This window comes from Pseudopipra pipra, chromosome 24, assembly GCF_036250125.1.
Source record: "Pseudopipra pipra isolate bDixPip1 chromosome 24, bDixPip1.hap1, whole genome shotgun sequence".
Classification (NCBI taxonomy): Eukaryota; Metazoa; Chordata; class Aves; order Passeriformes; family Pipridae; genus Pseudopipra; species Pseudopipra pipra.
The window spans coordinates 1,727,126-1,746,706 of NC_087572.1; the positions used below are offsets into that span (position 1 = coordinate 1,727,126).

The following is a 19,581-nucleotide window of genomic DNA, read 5'->3' on the forward strand; positions in this document are numbered from 1 at the left end:
CCCCCATTCCCTAAACCCCCCAAATTCTCCCCATTCCTCCCAAATTCCCCCCATTCACCCCAAATTCTCCCCATTCCCCACAACCCCCCCCAAATTCCCCTCACACGTGACCTGCCCATTCATCCCTCCGTGGCCCCGCCCCTCGCCCTCTCCCATTGGCTCCCGCGGTCGCGCCGCCAACCAATCCCCGGCGGGCGGGCCGGCGGCGCGCGCGGTGGGGGCGGTGCCTCGGGGGCGCGGGCGGCGATTGGCTCCTCCCCGCGGCGAAGCTCCGCCCCCGGGCGGAAGCCGGAAGCGGCGGCGCCGGCCGTGACCCGCGGGCGGCAGCGCCGGCCCCGCCATGACGGGCAAGTCGGTGCGGGACGTGGAGCGGTACCAGGCGGTGCTGGCCGGGCTGCTGGCCGAGGACGAGAACAAGTTCTGCGCCGACTGCCAGGCCAAAGGTAGCGCGGGGCGAGCGCTGGCACCGCCCCCGGTGTCACCCCCCCCCCCCCCCCGGTGTCACCCCCCTGGGTGCCCCCCCACCCCCGCCGCGGTCGCTTCTCGGGGCTTCTCCGGTGTCTCCTCGGGGACACCCCCGGCGAGGGCCCCGAGCTCGAGCCCGACCCCGCTGGGCCGGTGCGGTCACAACGGTGCTGCCCCGGCGGTTTGGGGGTGGTTTGGGGGGGGGGGGGAGCGGCTGGACCGGGGCGGTGGGGTTTGGGGGGAGCACGGTGGTTTTGGGGAAAGAACACGCTGGTTTTGGGGGAAAGACTGGTGTTTTTTGGGGAAAGAACACGCTGGTTTTGGGGGTAGGACCCCTGTGGTTTTGGGGGAAGAACACGCTGGTTTTGGGGGGGGAAAGACTGGTGTTTTTTGGGAAAGAACACGCTGGTTTTGGGGGGAAGAGTGCGGTGGTTTGGGGTTAAAAAACACCCGAATGGGGGCAGGTTCGGCCGCAGCGGGGTCGGGCTCGCTGTGGGTCCCAGCGGGATGTGCCTCTGGAAGCGGCTCCCAGTGCCTCTGGAACCCGCCGGTGCCCCGAGCTCGGGGTGGGAGTGGGGAGGGAACAGCCCGGGAGCTCCCCGTGGGAATTCCGCGGCTCCCGGGATGTGGGGGCCTCTCCTCGGGGTGGAGAGAGACCTGGAAAGCCGCTGTTGTGTAACTGGGGAGGGAATTCCAGCTGGGGAGTCACATCCTGTCACCCGGGGCTGGTCCTGACCCCACAGGGGTTCGAAGGGACACTGGGTGAGGAAAGAGGAGTTGTGGCATCACCCTGGAATGCTGGACCACTGCAGGAATGCCAAGGGTTTGTCCTCTGCTTCCTTTTCCACTGGATTCTCCCCTGGGAGGGTGGGGAGGCCCTGGCACAGGTTGCCCAGAGAAGCTGTGGCTGCCCCAGCCCTGGAAGTGTCCAAGGCCAGGTTGGAGCAACTTGGGACAGTGGAAAGTGTCCCTGCCCTGGGGGAGGAACTGGATGAGCTTTAAGATCCCTCCCAGCCCAAACCATCCCGTGTCTCTGTGATTTCAAGGCCTGTTGTGATCCTGACCTGTCTGAGAAAGGAGTGGGAGGGGGTAAGAGAGGAACTGGTATCTAACTGTTTGAATTCCAGGAGACAAAACAAAGGAATGAAACTATTTACTTGTCCCCTGGTGATGCACATTCTGTTCTGCACTTACTGCTGGGAAATGCTTGTTTTCCTGTAGCAAAAGAGTTGAGGTTGCCTAAAATCCTGTTTTAATGAGCCATTTTAATCACTTGGAGATATGGACTTGAGCCTTTTTTTCCCAAGAGCTGCTGGAAATGAACTTGGAGGAGGGACTGCCTTTAAATCCATCTGTAAACAGACTTGGTCACCTCAGTGTGACCCCTAAAAACTGCAGAGCACCTCTGAGCAACAGGGAAAAATTATAATGCTGGGGTTTGTTTTCAACCCTGCTCTTAAAAACCCCAAACCCGCAGTAACCTCACCCCAAGAACCTGTTTTATCTCAGAGATGGGTTTCCTGCTCCACACCTGGGTTGGCAGAGGGCAGATGTTCCCCTCACGTGCCAGCCCTTTATCTCTTGGCACCTCGAGCCAGCACTGAGGGCAAAAATAGCTGCTTTATCTTGTGTTGGGGGGCACGAGACAGCAACAGCCCCAAAAGGGGGACAAATTCCCACCCCCCAGCTCCAGGGGGGATGTGATGGTGGAGCTGCTCCCGCTCCTGGGACATCCTGGAAGTGCAGAATGCCAGTTAATTGTCGTTATTATTGTAATTAAGTCAAGGTTCAGGGGTTCAGCCCTGCCACCAAAGCTGGAAGCAGCTCCTGGCTGGGAAGAGGGATTGCATCAGTCCTGGGGTTGTCCTGAGTTATCTGATCCAATAATTATCCACTGAGTTATCCGATCCCACAATTAGCCACTGCACTAATGAGATTCCTGGAGGTGGGAAATCCCCTCCTGGAGGGGGGGTGTGGCCACGGGAGGTGTCTCTGCCAACAGCTCTGGGCAGTTCCTGCCACTCAGGGCATCTTTTGGGGCAGTTTGGGGGGTTGTGGTGAGTGTGGTGCTCTCCCAGGGACGCTCTGAGGAGCAATGATGGCAAGAAAGGCCTGATGTTCCTCCTGGAATAGTGGCAAGGTTCCCCTTTGGACATGGGAATGAGCCCCAGGTGAGCCTGTGCAGGGCGAACAGAACCCTTTATTTGATCTAAATTTCTGAAATTTCCTTTCTCAGTAAGGAAAGCTGTGCTGGGGGGAGGCCACGTGGGATTTGCTGGCTCCAGATGGTCCCTCTCAGCACTTCCAGGGATACCTGGAAGCAAAGCTGCTCATCTGCACGGGTGACTGAAGTGTTCCAGGCCAGGTTGGAGCAACCTGGGCTGGTGGAAGGTGTCCCTGCCCATGGCAGGGGGTGGCACTGGATGAGCTTTAAGGTCCCTCCCAGCCCATTCTGGGAAATCTCAGGGTGTTTTTGCTTCTGCAGCAACAAACCCTGCAGTGCTGCTTGTTTGGGAGGAAGTGGGGTGAGATCTCTCTGCTGCTGCTTCCTCTTTTCTTTGCAAACCTCCTGCCCGGGGGGACTGGGGGGGCTGAGCAGGAGTGGGTGCACAGGGGGGAGTTCCCCCTGTGCCAGAGCAGAGCAGGGGGAGCTGAGTTGTCATAACCCTCCTGCTGAAGGCCTTTGCTGTTTGACCCACTTGAACCAAACCCCTTGAAGGAACAGCTGCTGCTCCCCCACGTGGGATCTCTCCTCCCAGAGCCTTTCCCATGGAAAGGGCCCTTCCCAGGACACTCTTGTTGCTGCTGTGGTTCCATGTGTGTGTCCTGGAGATAACAGGGCTGTTGAGCAGCCTGTGTGGAGCATCTGGGAGCAGATTCACTGCTGAGCCCTGGAGGCTGAGGGGGCAGAGGAGATGGGGACGTGACCTTGAGCTGGGAGCATCCGATGTCCTGCAGGGATCACAGGATGCCTGTGTTGAGTGGCACTAACTGGATTCTGCTGCATTTCTGACTCTCCAGCTGGCCTGCTGAACCCTACAGCTAATTCTGTTTGATTCTCTCCTTCTCCCCAACTCTCTCCCCCTCTGCTCTCCAGTCCCATCCAGCCCACAGGCTCCTTGGATCCCGTTGTGGACGTCGGAGCTGCAGGTCCCTCCCCAGGGAGCACCACGAGGATTTCTGTGTGTGGCCAGCGGTTAAGGTTGCCCTGTGCTCCTCCTGGTTTGTCTGACTCTTCCCTTCATCCCTTGCCTTGTGAGACCTGGGGGTTCTGTGCCAAAATCCACCCCTTCTAACTCGGTTAGATGGGAAAACTGTCGCTGAGCACAACCCAAACCCTGATTTAATTCTTTAGTCTTGGCCAAAAAAAACCAGGTAGAGCTGTGAAAATCCCTGGCCAGAGGTGGTTAAATGTGGGGATGGGAAGGAGGAAAAGCAGGATGCAGAGCTTGTGGCTAAATAGGTGGTTAAGGAAGGATGACTTCCAGTGGAATGAGGAAATTATTTTGGGGGGGGAGTTGGCTTAGTCCAGCCAAAGTAATATTAATATAAACCATGTTTTCACCAAAAATCTGTGTGACTCAGCTCCTCCCTCAGCAGCCTCTTGAGTCGCAGCTGAATTTCCTTTTCAGTCAAAGCAGTTCAAGGAGTAACTTTTTAAATAGCTGTGGAACAGCTGCATGTGAGGGGGGAGGATGGTTCTGGGAGCAGTGCAGGCTGTGCCTGCAACGGGCTCCAAAAACCACAGTGGTGGCACTAAAACTGCTCAGCTTGGCTCAGGGAATCTTGTGTGAGGGGAAGGCTCAGCCTTATGTAAGGGGAGCTGCCAGAGGGATGCACGTGGGCTTGTACACTCATTTCAGTCCTGAGCTGCAGCCCCGGCCTTCTGGGGGATCCTCCAGGATTCTGCTTTGGAGCTGTCCTGCTCTTCCAAAGGCAGGTCTCAAAGGAGAGTCTGGGGTGTAAAAAAAGGTATTGATTTCAGTTGGGTTGAGTGCAAATGTTCAGAAATGGACTTTAGCCTTTGGTGAGCTCCATCTGAGCAGTGATTCCGAGCGTGAGGCTCCGGGAGGGATCACACCTCTGTCCACCCCGACCCTACAAACACCCCCCTGAAGCTGTAACTCACCATTCCAGCAAGGCAAAAAGCACCAGGGGGGGTTTTTTGTGGAAATAGTGTTGGAGTTGTAACTCACCATTCCAGCAAGGCAAAAAGCACCAGGGGGGGTTTCTTGTGGAATTAGTGTTGAGGTTGTAACTCACCATTCCAGCAAGGCAAAAAGCACCAGGGGGGGTTTCTTGTGGAATTAGTGTGTGCTGGGGAGAGCTGTGGGAAGATCCCCTTTAAGAACAGCCCCGCAGAGCTGTGAGTCACACGTGGATTTGTGTCCCCACAGCTGCCAGGAATAGGTGACAGGGATAATCCCCCCTGGCACAGGCACCTGGCCCTGGTCTCCTGGCTCTGTCCTCACCCACCTGGGCACTGCAGGGTGGCACAGGGTGGAAATCAAGGCTCCAAAAATGCCAGGCTGCAACTTTAGGGGAAGTTTGTTCCTATAGTAACTGCGGGGAGTTACATAAGGAATCCCACAGCTCCCGTGCCAGGCTCTGCAGTGCAAAGGGAGCTCAGCCCCCAGAATGCAGGGAGCTTTTCAAACCAGGAAAATCTTTGGTTCTCCTCTTGGTTGATCCCCAGTAGTGATCATTCCATGTGTCCCAGGAAATCCAGGACTGCAGCTCTGAAGAGGAACTGAGTGTGGAGCTGGACTTACCTGTGCTGGGACTGGACATTCAGTGCTTTAAGGAATTCTTTACCTCTGTTTTTGCCACTCCTTGCTGGCCAGGTTGTGCCCTTTCCTCAGGAATGTCAAGAGAGAGTGAAAAGCAGTTCATGTTCAGCTCCAGATATTGAAGAGATTATCCAGATTATCAATGAAACAAAAAGTGACCCAGGACCTGCCACTCCTTCCTCTTTTAGGAGGTATTTTAAGGACTTAACAGCTTCTGAAAGCTCCACAACTCGAAGGAAATTGGAAAACAGGGTCTAAGTATTTTTAAGGTGAAGTGATGAATTGAAAAAACATCTTGGAAGGGATTAAATGGCAGCAAAATTTAACTCAGTGCAGTGATGGGAGAGCTCCCATCCTGCTGCTGTTCACAGGTGCTTTTGGACACAGGGCTGGTGTTTACCCACCACCTGAATTTTTTTTTGTAATTCATGGGAATTCAGGCCCCCTTGAAACCTGCAGCTTCCAGGATTGGCTGGTGGGTGGTTTTGGTTACAAATGGTACAGGAAGGACATGGATTGATTTATAAATATATTTTCAGGCTGTGTCATCATCAATATTGGTGATGTCACCCAGTCCCCTTGCCTGGATTGCTCAAAACTGTTCCCTTTCCTGGTTGATTGGCTCAAGTGCAAACCTCCCTTTCTGCAGCAGCAGGAAGGCCCCACCCTGCTGTTCACAGCATCTTTTCTCCTCTCCTCCACCTCCCTCCTCTGCTGCTCTCACCACAGCTCAGGGATGGCACCAGAGATAAGCCCTGCACTGAAATGCTGCCTCCAAAGCCCTCAAATGTTGGGTGTTTTTGGAAGATTTCAAGCCTGTTCTGAGAGGAAACAGCCAGAAGCAGCTTGGTGGGACTTGGCCAGTGAGGTACCCCATGGGTTTGGGGAAGAGTGTCCTGGTTGCCAATAGACCAAAAAGATGTTTAAGGCAGAGCTGGAAGCTGTTGGAGGGAATATTCTCAACCTTGTAGTTGCTTCTAGCTCTTCCTGCAAATGGTGGTTAATATATATTTTTTTTTTCCTATATATATTTTTTCCTATGTATATTTTTTCCTATATACATTTTTTCCTATATACATTTTTTCCTATATACATTTTTTCCTATATACATTTTTTCCTATATACATTTTTCCCTATATATATTTTTCCTATATATATTTTTCTTATATATTTTTTTCCTATTTATATTTTCCTATAGATATATTTTTCCTATATATATTTTTCCTATATGCATTTTTTCCTTTATGCATTTTTCCTATATATTTTTCCTATATATATTTTTTCCTATAAACACTTTTTCTTATATATTTTTCCCTATATATATATTTTTTCTATATATATTTTTCTCCTATATATATTTTTTCTCCTATATATATTTTCCCTATATATATTTTTCTATATATATATTTTCCCTATATATATATTTTCCCTATATATATATTTTCCCTATATATATATTTTCCCTATATATATATTTTCCCTATATATATTTTTCCCTATATATATTTTTTCCTATATATATTTTTCCTATATATATATTTTTCCTATATATATATTTTTCCTATATATATTTTTTCCTATATATATATTTTTCCTATATATATATTTTTCCTATATATATTTTTCCTATATATATATTTTTCCTATATATATTTTTTCCTATATATATTTTTTCCTATATATATTTTTTCCTATATATATTTTTTTCCTATATATATTTTTTCTCCTATATATATTTTTTCTCCTATATATATTTTTTCTCCTATATATATTTTTTCTCCTATATATATTTTTTTTCTATGTATTTTTTCCTATGTATATTTGCAATTAATCTGTGTTAATGACTGAACCCCCCTGGTCAGAGGCTGGTGCTGGTGAACACCAAGGCTTTGATCCCTGCATGAGCCATCCCTGGCAGAGCTGGGCCTTGATGAGCCTCAAGGGTCCCTTCCACCCCAGAAAATCCTGTGCCACAGCAGAATTTTGAGCTTTTGGGATTTTTTTAGGGTTTCCCTTGTTCCCCCAGGCTCTGGAGCACTGAGCTGCACAACAGACCTTCCAGAGAAGGGCAGAGGAAGTTGTTTTGCAAGTTGTTTTGTCACAGTGTCACCAAGTCCTTAAGCAACCTCCTAGAGCAAGGAAACCACGAGGCAGAGGAAGCTCCTGGATCCTTGGCTGGTTCCTCATTTGGATTTGGAAAATTGGGACTTCCCAGCTCGGGCTGGGTCAGGAACCTCCCCGGCCCAGCGTGAGGGAGGCTGGAACAGTCCCCTCCCAGGGATTGTCCCGCTCCTTCCTCTCCCTGGGGCTGCTCCAGGGGTGGCTGGATGATGCTGTATCCCCACCCATGTTAGTGGGATCCACGGGAATGTTTCCCTGGATGCTCCCAGGCAGGGATTGTTTGCACTGGGAATATTTCCTCAGGCTCTGAGCAGTGATGTTCCCTCCTCCCTGCCCATGAAAGCAGCTATTTTTTTCCTGACCCTCCTTCTCAAAAGAGCAGTGGCTTTTGCAGCCAACTCCTGTTTTATTTTTAAATGCCTTCTGGAGGGTTATTGCTGCAGAAGAGTTGCAGGGGGAGCTTCAGCCAAAATCTGGGGCCTGAATAAAGGGTGAGGAGTGAATCCCCTCGGGATTTCTCATTTAAAACCACTCAGGGGGGTGAACTCAGAGCGAGTGACTCACTTGAAGTGGACTCCTCAGGCTGTGCTGGGGTTTTGGAGGGGACTGGGAGCCTTTTCAGTAATTCAGAGCACTCAGCAGCCCTTGCAGCATTGATGACTTGTGGCTTAGATGGGGGCTGGTGTGACCAGCTTGGTATGTGGTGTTTATTTTGACAGGCTGGGATGTAAAACAGGCTGTGGAAGTGTCTCCTGGAGCCCTGGCTGGGCAGCTGAGCCTCTGGCTGGTGCATCCTCCCTCAGGAATCCACTCAAGTGTTCAGTGCAGCTTTGTAAAGTCAGGGCTGGCTGAGCAGGGGATGCTTTTGGAGCTGGTGATCCTCCTGCAGGCACTGCCAGGCTGGGAACGTCCCCAGGGTGGTCTGGTCTGAGCTAAGTGTGGTGCCAGGGCTGAGGGCATAGCTGGGCTCTGGAATCTCCTTGGATTCTCGCTCACAAGTGTGGGGTTGTTGGATCCAGGAGGGATTTGTGCAGGTGTGAGCTGAGGCACAGGGACAACACAGCAGGACAGGGTTGGTGCCAGAGCCTTCCTTTTCCATGGGTGTTAAAATCAGCCCTAATGCTGAAACACAGCACCAGGAGTGGCTGATCCTGGTTGTCACTGGGGCAAACTCCCAGTTTTCCATGTGGGAAGGGAGTTTCCATGTGGGAAGGGAGTTTCCATCTCACCCTCCAGCTCTGGTGGCTCCAAGGATGCTCAGCCTGGAGGGGACTGTTTTTATAACATTAACCAGAGTTAATTCACGGGAGGAACAACTTCTTTAATGGTTCTTTCTAGTGGTTTAACTGTTTTCAAACCCCCTGGAGATAAATCCATGATTCCCTGTGAGTGTCAGGGTGTGCCCAAAGGCTGCAAGGGGTGATAATGCCCCAGGGCAGCTCCAGCAACGCTGATTAACGCTGCTCTGTCCTTATTTACTGATAAAACCCCATTTTTCTCTGAAAAACTTTGCCCTCTGCTCCAACCAGGGTGTTTCCCCCCCCCCTCAGTCACTGGATTTTCTGCACAGTTTCATTTTTTGGGGAGTCAAATGCTGCAGCATGTGATGGAACTCCCATCTGCAAATACCACCTGGGGATTTTTTTTTCAGGTCTGTCACCTTGAAACCAGATGTGGAACCCTGGGGAAATTTCCCCAGAGCCCTACCCAGCCCAGTCTGAGCCCGGGGGGATATTTTAGTGGCAGATCCACAGATTTGAAGCCTTTCTTGTAGCACCTCCTGGCTCAGCAAGGACACCCAGAATATCAGCAGCGAGGAGCTCCCCCCTGTTGTATAATGTATTTATACAACCCAATAATGTATTTATACAGCCCAACCACCTGCTGGAAGGATTTTTGAAAGCCTGTGTATTAATTTTTTTTTTTAAATATTCCCTGGCAGAACGAGGCTTCTCCATGCTGGGGTCACCCAGAGCTGGGATTTAGCAGTGCAGCTGTTAGTCCTGCACTCAGTCCTTGCTGTCCCAGCCCCTGAAGTGCCACTGAAGTGACACTTTGCACCCCTGAGTCATGTTGGTGGTGGCAGGTTGTGGTGGCTCCATGTGACAACAGTGAGCTGATTACTCCAGCCCCGCTGGAGTATCTGCCTATTAATCCTTTTAGTCCTATAAAGGCTAAATATATCCAGAGTTTAAATCTAACCTTGACTCTCAGGCTTAATCCTGCCTGCAGTCTCACGTTATGGGGTGGCTGGGAGAGAATTCCCTGGGGGAACCCAGGGAGGGATCCTGGCTGACCCTGAGCCAGGCTGTTATTCCAGGTCCTTGCTTTTTAAACTTATGGATTCTGCTGTGATGGAGTCAATCCCAGGTTCTGGTGGGTATAATAAATGAACAAGGGTGTGCTTTTAATCAGGTCTTCACCAAGAGCTGTTCCTAAACTGGGAACTGAATTCATCAGCTCTGTTAAATTAATATCGTTCTCAAGGGCCACTCTTGAGGGAAAAAGCAGCCAGTGATGGCAGGAAAGGCCAAAAGACTTAATAAAAGCTTTTTTTTAAAAATCATGAGTTCCCTGGAACAGGTACTGGAGGTAAGTTAGAGGTTATCCTGGAAAGGGTTTGCATTAACAGCCCCAAAGCCCTCAGGATGCTCCAGACTTTCCCCAGAAATAGGAATGAAACCGTTCCCAGCACATCCAGAGCCTCAAACACAGCACTGCTTTTTTAGGGCTTTGAAATTACACTTTCCCCCCTCTTCCCCCTCCCACCTCACTCTCATTAGCTTTAGGCTTTGCTATTTTAGCAGGATAACTCTTCCTCTGCAGCAATGCCTGGAAAAAGGGGCTGGCACAGTGGGTTGGAGGCTTTCAGGTCCCTCATTCAGGCTTTGGCCCCTTCCCTGTGCAGGTGGTGAGGGCTGGACACCCCACCTGGGGCTGGCTGCAAACTCCAGCCAGGGAGGTTAGTTTTTTTTTTTTTTAAAATGAGTTTTAAAGCAGGACTGAGGGCTGGGAGAGGGGCTGGGAGGGGTGGGAGGACCTGTGGACTCTGCCCACCCCTGGGTGATGCCCTGCTGGGTTTCCTGGGTGCAGGGGGGTTGCAAATCTAAGCTTGTTGATAATCTTTCCCTTGTGGTGTTTTTTTTTATCCCTGGCATGATGTCCCCACACCCTGGAGCTCTCCTGCCTGCCCCAGCTGCATGCCAACCTGGGATCAGGGTGGAATTCCCACCTGGGAGCTGTGGAAACTGTGGAGTGAACTGACCAAGTGTCTCGTGTGCTGGGATTGCAACCTGGGGCTCCACGTTTTTTTGGGGCCAAATCCTGGGCTTGGTGCTGCTCTCCTGGCTGGGCTGGGCCCTCCTGCCTGAGGCTGGGGGTGCAATTCCCACGCTGAGGAATTTTTGCTGCTGTTCCTACAGCAGCAAGGGAACGTTCTGGAGCTGATTGCACTGCAGGGAGGTTACCTGAGAAAGAAGGAAAACAAGCAGGAGCACAAACTTGAGTTGACATGGCTGCTACTTCTGGCTAAGCAGAGCTCTGGGGGTTGTGGGTGTTTTCTTCCCTCTTCCTCTAAGAACTGCTTGTTTTGCGTGGATGGAAGAGGGAGGCAAGAAACCCTCCAAATACAATGATTTAAACACCCTGGTGGTGCCTAATTCCGATTTCTGACGTGGAGGAGAACGCAGACACCTCAGTCCCAGTTCACTTGGTAGTTTCTGAGCTGCTCGAGGCGACCACAGGGGTGGAGCTGGGGTGAAACCCTCGTGTCTCTTTGCAGGGCCACGATGGGCCTCCTGGAACATCGGGGTGTTCATCTGCATCCGCTGTGCTGGGATCCACAGGAACCTGGGAGTTCACATCTCCAGGGTCAAATCCGTCAACCTCGACCAGTGGACACAGGAGCAGATCCAGGTAATGAGGGTGGAATGAATAAATACAGGGTTTGCTAGGGGGGGCTCCATAAATTTGGGAGTAGCCAGAGCCTGAGTAGCCCAAAAATGTGGGAAGAGCAGCGGGAAGATGGTGTTGGGATGGGAAAATGTCATCATTTCAGAGGGTAAAGACAAATGAGCTGCAAGTGCTGTTTGTTGAACTGCCAAAGGCTGCTGCTGCCTGGAGCTGCTGCCCTCCTCCTCTCCCTGAGGTTTCCAGGAGCCAAATCCTGGATTTCCAGAGGGACTTGGGGCTGCTAATGTGATATTTGTCTTGTCTCTGACTAAATATTGGGCCATGGTGCTTAGGAGTAATTGTACAGGAGGCACTGGGTGAGGAAAAGTGGGAATTCTGGAGGGATTGGGGGAAAAGGGACTGGAGGAGGAGGAGAATCTGGATCCAGGAGGAAAAGTGGGAATGCTGGAGGGATTGAGGGAAAAGGGGCTGGAGGAGGAGGAGAATCTGGATCCAGGAGGAAAAGTGGGAATTCTGGAGGGATTGGGGGAAAAGGGGCTGGAGGAGGAGGAGGATCTGGGTCCAGGATGAAAAGTGGGAATGATGGAGGGATTGGGGGAAAAGGGGCTGGAGGAGGAGGAGAATCTGGGTCCAGGATGAAAAGTGGGAATGCTGGAGGGATTGGGGGAAAAGGGACTGGAGGAGGAGGAGAATCTGGATCCAGGAGGAAAAGTGGGAATGCTGGAGGGATTGGGGGAAAAGGGGCTGGAGGAGGAGGAGAATCTGGATCCAGGAGGAAAAGTGGGAATGCTGGAGAGATTGAGGGAAAAGGGACTGGAGGAGGAGGAGAATCTGGGTCCTGGAAAAGTGGGAATTCTGGAGGGATTGGGGGAAAAGGGGCTGGAGGAGGAGGAGAATCTGGGTCCAGGAGGAAAAGTGGGAGTGCTGGAGGGATTGGGGGTAGCAGCTGCACCAGGATTCCCTTGGCAGGTGAAGAGTGATTTTGGGTCCAGACAGGGCTCAGAAATCCACCCCTGCCTGGAATCCTCAGGGCTGCACTTGGGAGAGCTTTGATGTCTGGGAATGCACCAGTTCAAGGGCTCTCTGGATTTTTTTTCCAGTGTGTGCAGGAGATGGGAAATGGCAAAGCAAACCGGCTCTACGAAGCCTTCCTGCCCGAGAACTTCAGGAGACCTCAGACAGACCAGCATCCTTTCTCCAGGGGAAAACAGGGAGCCAGAGCTTTGGAGCTGCACCCCTGGCAGGAGCTGAGCAGGAGTTTTGACTCCCCTGAGCTCCCCCCGAGCCTGAGGGGGGGGGGGAGGGATTGAGGATTGGTGCTGAGCTCTGGGGGAGGAGAACTGGGCCACCAGTGTCACCCCAGGGAGCTGTTCCACACCTGGGAGCTGTGGGAAGTGGGAGGGTGGGGCTTTCCAAAGGGCTGAGTGTTCCCAAAGCTCACTGCAGACCTCACTGTGGCCTTCAGTGCCTGAGGGAGCTGCAGGAAAGGTGGGGAGGGACTGTTTCCAAGGGCACAGGGAATGGCTTCCCACTGCCAGAGGGCAGGGTTGGATGGGATATTAGGGAGAAGTTCTTCCCTGTGAGGAATGGATTTCCCAGAGAAGCTGTGGCTGCCCCATCCCTGGAAGTGTCCAAGGCCAGCTTGGAGCAACCTGGGCTAGTGGAAGGTGTCCCTGCCCGTGGCAGGGGTTGGAATTAGGTGATCCTTAAGGTCCCTTCCAACCCAAACCATTCCATGATTCCATGATAAAAAGGTTTAATGCTCCTGAAAACTTAAGAGCTGTAGCTTTGACCTTCCAGGAGGGTTTCTGGTTGCTGAGTGAACAGGGGGACAGTGACATGAGCCCAAAAAAACCCCACAGGAGCACCTCTCCACCCTCATTTTTTGTGTCTTAAGCTGGTGCCTGAGGTGCTTTTTTATGTGCAGGATCCAGTGCTGGCCACTGTAATCTGTGCTGATGACAAGGAGTGAGTCTAAAACAGTGAAGAAAACACTCTGAGAATCTAAGCCCTGATTTAATGCACCTTTTATAGCACTGTCATGCTTGGAATAACCCAAGGGCAAAAAATCGAGCAGCTAAAGGGGGGGTTTGGATCCAGCACTAAATTATTTTAAGAAAGTTACTGCTGGAAATGCTCTTTAAACAGTCATTAGTTTAGTTACAGCCTGTACCTTGTACCTACTTGTCAAATAATACCACGTAAGGCTTCTATTTTGGACTCCTTTGTCCTTAACGAGCTGCTGAAGAGCCGTGGAGAGCTTCATCCGGGATAAATACGAGAAGAAGAAATACATGGACAGGAGCATCGACATCAGTGCATTCAGGGTCAGTCTCTGGGCACTCCTGAGCCTGCAGGGGTGGATGTCAGTCTGTCCTGGGAGTGCCTGGGTGAAAATCCAGCTCCAGTGTTTCCTGGAGCAGTGACTAATCCCTCCTCCAGGGCTGGTGGCAGCCAGTCAGGGAGGGAGAATTTAAATTGGAGGAGATCTTTGAGGGGTCTTTGTCCAGTTCCTTGCTCAGAGCAGGACAACTAAATCCGTGCCTAAAACCAGATCAGATTTTAGGTACCTGATCAAATCAGATCAGGTTTTCATTTCAGTACCAGCATCATGTATGAACTTTGTCCTGGTGTGATGGTCAGTTATAAAAAACCAGTTTAAATAATTCCTGGATCAGTGACTAATCCCTCCTCCAGGGCTGGTTGCAGCCAGTCAGGGAGAGAAAATTTAAATTGGGTATCTTTGAGGAGTCTTATCCAGTTCCTTGCTCAGAGCAGGACAAATCTGGGCCTAAAATCTGAGGGTTTTCAGATCAGTACCAGCATCATGTATGAACTTTGCCTTGGTGTGATGGTCAGTTTTGTTATGAAAAACCAGTTTAAATAATTCCTGGATCAGTGACTAATCCCTCCTCCAGGGCTGGTTGCAGCCAGTCAGGGAGGGAGAATTTAATTTGGAGGAGATCTTTGAGGGATCTTATCCAGTTCCTTGCTCAGAGCAGGACAGATAAAAAAAATCTGGAGCTCAAATGCAGCCCTTTAGCTGCATCTGAGGGTTTTCAGGTCAGTGACAGCATCATGTGTGAACTTCCTCCTGGTGTGATGCTGAGCTCTGCCCCCTCACCCCAGTGTGTTCTCCCTGACAGAAAGAAAAGGATGACAAATGGAAAAGGAGCAACGAGCCCCTCTCGGAAAGAAAACTGGAACCCATCATCTTTGAGAAGGTGAAAATGGTAAGAGCAGAGGGGATGGGGGTGGATCAGTGGTGGAGGCACCTCCAGCCTGCTCTGGGAGCATTTTTTCTGCCCTCAGTCATAGCAGTGGGTGCTTTGAGTCACTCTGCTGGTGGGAGCTTGTTTTCCTCTGCTCACCCAGATATTAAGCAGATGCTCTCTGCCTTGCACTGCAGAGCAGATTGGAATCCAGCTCTTCCCTGCTCAGTTTTCCAGCCTGAGCAGCTCCTTTTCCCTAGTTTAAGAGCCTGTTTGGATTTGACAGGGGGCTCCAACCTGTTGGGGCAATAGAACAGCTCAGTAACATTTGCTCTGAAATTCTTTTTGGTAGAGCAAAGAGAATTCCACTTTCATTTTCCACTTCTTTCACTTACATCCAAAAAGGATTTTAAGGGTTAATCTCATTAAAGCCTCAGACACTCCAGAGTAAACCCCAAATCTGAGCAAGACTTGTGGTGTTCTTTCCCTCCCTCCAGCCTCAAAAGAAAGAAGAAATGCAGCAGTCTAGAAAAAGTTCTCCTAAATCTGAGCCAGTAATGGACTTGCTGGGACTTGGTAAGAGCCTTTCCAGCCCTTTTGCCCTGTTTTGAGTGACTTCATAAACCCATCTGGTGAATTTGATGAGCTTTTAGTGGTGATTTTCCCTGTGAACAATAGGAAGACTGGAGTGTTCTGCTTGAACTGCTCCAGTGCAGCTCAAGCACAGCCCTCAGTGCTGCAGCCAGGAGCATTTTTCCTGGTGTTTTCCTTTATGCTGGAGCAGTTTTGTGCCTGGAGTGTTGCAGGAGCAGCTCTGTGGTCAGCACACACTGCAGCTCTGGGGTTAACAGCTCACATAGGACACTTTCTGAGTCCTGCTCCAGCTCCTCCCGTGGCCCAGAAGGATGAGGGAGGTGCTGGCAGTGGGGTGGGGTGGCACCTTGGCAGGGGGGGGAAGGAGGTGTCCCCCAGCCCGTGTGGGGACAGCCAGCACAGCTCTGTCTCTCCCAGATGCTCCCGTGACAGCCCCTGTCACCAACGGCAGGCCCAGCAGCCTGGAGAAGGACCTGGACCTCTTTGCATCAGTGGGATCAAGCTCAGACTCCAGGAGGGTGAGCAGGGAATGCTGGTGCTCAGCAAGGCCTGGTTGGGTCATGGAACCACGGGATAATCTGGGGGGGAAGGGCCCCTAAAGGTTATCTTATCCTTGCAGTGAGCAGGGACAGCTTCCACTAGACCAGGTTGCTCCAAACCCTGTTCGACCTGGCCTTGAGCGCTTCCAGGGCTGGGAATTCATTCCTAAAATACCCTCCTTCAGCTAAATTTGCCCTCTTTGACGTGAGCCCTTGTCCTGCCACGTGTCCCTGCACAGAGCAGGGCTGAGGGGCCGATCCCTGGTGCCCTCCCTGGGGCTGGGGGCACCTCCTCCCCTAATCCCTGTCCCTGTCTCAGGTCCTTGGCTCGATGCCGACCTCTGGGAGCGCCGGTTCTGTTCCCGAAAACCTGAACCTCTTCCCTGAGCCCGGAGCCAAAGGGGAGGAGGTGGGGAAGAAGCAGCTCTCCAAGGATTCCATCCTGTCCCTGTATGGCTCCCAGACCCCCCAGCTGCCTGCCCAAGGTACCTCAGGGCCGAGCTGCTCGTGGACAGCACTGGGTTGGGGTGGGTGGGGTGTCCTGGCAGCTGACAGGGATGTGGGAATGTGGGTGGTCCTTGAGAATCCCACAATGGTTTGCACGGGAAGGGACCTTAAAGCTCGTCCAGTCCCACCCCTGCCATGGGCAGGGACACCTTCCACTAGCCCAGGTTGCTCCAAGCTGGCCTTGGACACTTCCAGGGATGGGGCAGCCACAGCTTCTCTGGGCACCCTGTGCCAGGGCCTCCCCACCCTCCCAGGGAAGGATTCCTTCCCAGTCTCCCATCCAACCCTGCCCTCTGGCAGTGGGAAGCCATTCCCTTTGTCCTGTCGCTGCACATCCCTCTCCAGAGCCCCTTCTCCCCTCTCTTGGGAACACAAGGAGCAGCTGAGTGCGGGGTTGGGGCTGGAAGGGGTTGGGATTGGAAGGGGCTGGGACTGGAAGGGGTTGGGACTGGAAGGGGTTGGGACTGGAAGGGGTTGGGACTGGAAGGGGTTGGGACTGGAAGGGCTTGGGACTGGAAGGGCTTGGGACTGGAAGGGCTTGGGACTGGAAGGGCTTGGGACTGGAAGGGCTTGGGATTGGAAGGGCTTGGGATTGGAAGGGAAGGGGTTGGGATTGGAAGGTCAGTGAACTCCCTCCCTGCTCCCTCCCTGCCTGTCCCCAGGAGCGATGTTCATGGCCCCGGCTCAGATCCCGTATCCCACCGCCGCCGCCTATCCCAGTTTTCCGGGCGTGACCCCGTCCGGCAGCCTGATGGGGGGTCTGCTGGCCCCCTCGGTGGGCATGGTGGCCCAGCCCGGGGCCGGGGGCATGGTGGCCCCCCTGGCCATCCCTGCTGGCTACGTGGGCAGCGTGCAGGCGGCCGTGCTGGGTGTCCCCAACGGCATCATGGGCGCCCAGCAGGGCGGGTACGTGGCCGGGGTGGCCGCGGTGCCACAGCCCGTCTACGGGGTCCAGCCCACCCAGCAGCTGCAGTGGAACATTGCCCAGGTCAGGGGGCACTGCTGGGGCAGGGAGGGAGCTGGGATGGGCCGTGGAGGCTCCCTGGGGTGGGCAGGGGTGGTGTGGCGGGAGAGGGGGGTCACACGGGGGGTTGTGCTTGGGGGAGAGCAAATATCTGTGGGACAACAGCTCAGCTTGTGGGGAGGGGAGTCCCAGGGTCACTGAGGTTGGAAAAGCCCTCCCAGCCCATGGAGTCCATCCTGTGCCCCATCCCCACCTTGTCCCCCAGCCCAGAGCACTGAGTGCCATGTCCAGTCATTCCTTTGACACCTCCAGGGCTGGGGACTCCAAACCTCCCTGGGCAGCCCCTTCCAATGCTTAACAACCCTTTCAGGAAGAAATTCCTCCTGATGTCCAACCTAAAGCTTCCCTGACACAGCCTGATCCCAATCCCATTTCCTCTCATGCCTGGGAGCCCCAGAGCTGCTCACCTTAACTCTTCAGAAGAACTTCTGCTTCAGCCTGGAATGTGTTGTGGAGCCCAAGTTTGGGCTGGATCCTGGACACCTCCCTGACCTCCTTCTCTCCCCTCTCCCCTCTGCAGGTGACCCAGCAGATGGCTGGGATGAACTTCTATGGAGCCAATGGGATGATGGGCTATGGCCAGTCCATGGGAGGAGGAGGAGCCCAGGGCAGCAATCAGTCCCTCAGCTCCCCGATGTGGAAATGAGCCCTCGCGTTGTGACCATTTTTGCCTTCTGTTCTGTTCTTCAAACCTGCTCTCCATGAGACATTCAGGGTTTTTTCCTTTTTGGGGCTGCCCAGCCCTGGACCCTTCCACCCCCCCAGAGCCCCATCTCTGCCTTCTCACTGTCACACAGGGTGACACCTCCTCGGTGAGCAGCCCACGAGCTCCCCCGTCCCCAGCACAGTCAATGCACAGTCAGGGGGGATCCCCCTCCTTGCACAAACCTCCTCTGGGTAGCACTTGATGTCCTGCTGGGCAAAGGTGGGACTGAGGAATCTCTCCTTTGTTCTGCCTGCTGAAGCCAGGCCTTGTCACTTCAGACTCCAGTGTTAGTAGGTTTGGGGTTAGTTAGAGGGGTGGGAAGCCTCGTTTGGTGCTGAGGAACTGGATTTCCCCCGAGCCCAGGGGCAAGCAAGCCTTGCTACCTCCTCCCTTGAGCGAGTTCTCAGCTCTCTGCCCCTCATTGGAACCAAAGTCCTTGGGAAGCCCCCCCGTCCCTCCCCCCCTGAGCCAGCAGGATTCTCGCCCGGTGTGGGGGCAAAGCCCATGGAATGTGAAACTTGCACTTCAGAGTGGCTTTTTCTGTCTGATTGTTGGCATTTGATGTATTTAAACTTTTAACAATCTTAACTGAGAGTTAACTTATCCGGGGCTCAGAGCCCACTGCGAGTTTTCTTACACTTTTAAAAATGACTATGACATCCTAATTTATACTTTTTTCATATTTTTTTTTGTTTTGTTTTCTTTTTGGTTGTTGTTGTTTTTCCTGTGTAATCCTGGTCCCCTTTTCCTGGCTCGCTTTTTGGACATTTTGAATCTTAGGCAGGTTTTCTTTCCTCATCTCCAGTAGAACACACAAACTGCTTCAAAGTCATCAGCCCTGAGCAAGAGGTCAGACTGTGGTCTGCTTTCTCCTGTGGATATGTAAATTCCCAAATAAAACATTGCAGTGAAATCTCCCCCTTGGCTCTGTGGGTTTTTAACCAGCAGGTGTTTTGGTGGTGGGGTCAGGGTGAGTTGTTCCTTCCAGGTGTGGGGATTTTGGGGTGTTCCAGCCCAAATTCCAAGGCCGTGTCCCAAATGCCAAGGAGCTGAGGGGCTGCCAGCACTCCAAGAACTGGGCTCAGCCAGGCACAATCAGGTCAGTGGATGCTTTTATATAGAAGAGTTTGGGGGGGGGGATTGAATTTTTCAGCTTTTACACCCGTTTTTCAACAGAACCTGAGCAAGGCTCAGCCAAAAGGTGCATTTTAAGGTTCCACAAAAAGTTAACCATCATAAAATTAGGGAATAGAATGGATTTGGGTTGGGAGGGAGCTGAAGGATCATCCAATCCCACCAATCCATGGGCAGGGACACCTCCCACTGTCCCAGGTTGTTCCAACCTGGCCTTGGACACTTCCAGGGATGGGGCAGCCACAGCTTCTCTGGGCAACCTGTGCCAGGGCCTCACACCCTCCCAGGGAAGGATTCCTTCCCAATATCCCATCTGCCCCTGCCCTCTGGCAGTGGGAAGCCATTCCCTGTGTCCTGTCCCTCCAGGCCCTTGTCCCAGAGTCCCTCCCCACCCTCAGGGAAGGCTGCCTGGGATTTGGGAGTCACCTGAAGCACAGCCAGGAAGGTTTGTGGGTGGCTGTGCAGCTGCAGGGAGAGCTCAGAGCTCCTTGTGGGGGCCTTCAGCTGATGATACTCTGCTTGTTCATGATGGTATTTCTTTCCTCGAGTCAAAACCTGCTTTTTCCAGCCAAAAAAA

At 52.5% G+C, this 19,581-nt stretch overlaps 1 protein-coding gene across 1 annotated transcript; it reads left to right on the forward strand.

Moving 5' to 3' along the window:
* Positions 1 to 283: 283 nt before the first annotated feature.
* SMAP2 (small ArfGAP2) lies at positions 284 to 18,787 on the forward strand. Its single transcript, XM_064635173.1, has 10 exons — positions 284 to 443; positions 11,158 to 11,291; positions 12,389 to 12,474; positions 13,537 to 13,615; positions 14,435 to 14,521; positions 14,998 to 15,076; positions 15,512 to 15,612; positions 15,953 to 16,118; positions 16,803 to 17,128; positions 17,685 to 18,787. The coding sequence occupies exons 1-10, from the start codon at positions 341 to 343 to the stop codon at positions 17,808 to 17,810; spliced, it is 1,287 nt and encodes a 428-aa protein (XP_064491243.1). The 5' UTR covers positions 284 to 340; the 3' UTR covers positions 17,811 to 18,787.
* Positions 18,788 to 19,581: the final 794 nt, after the last annotated feature.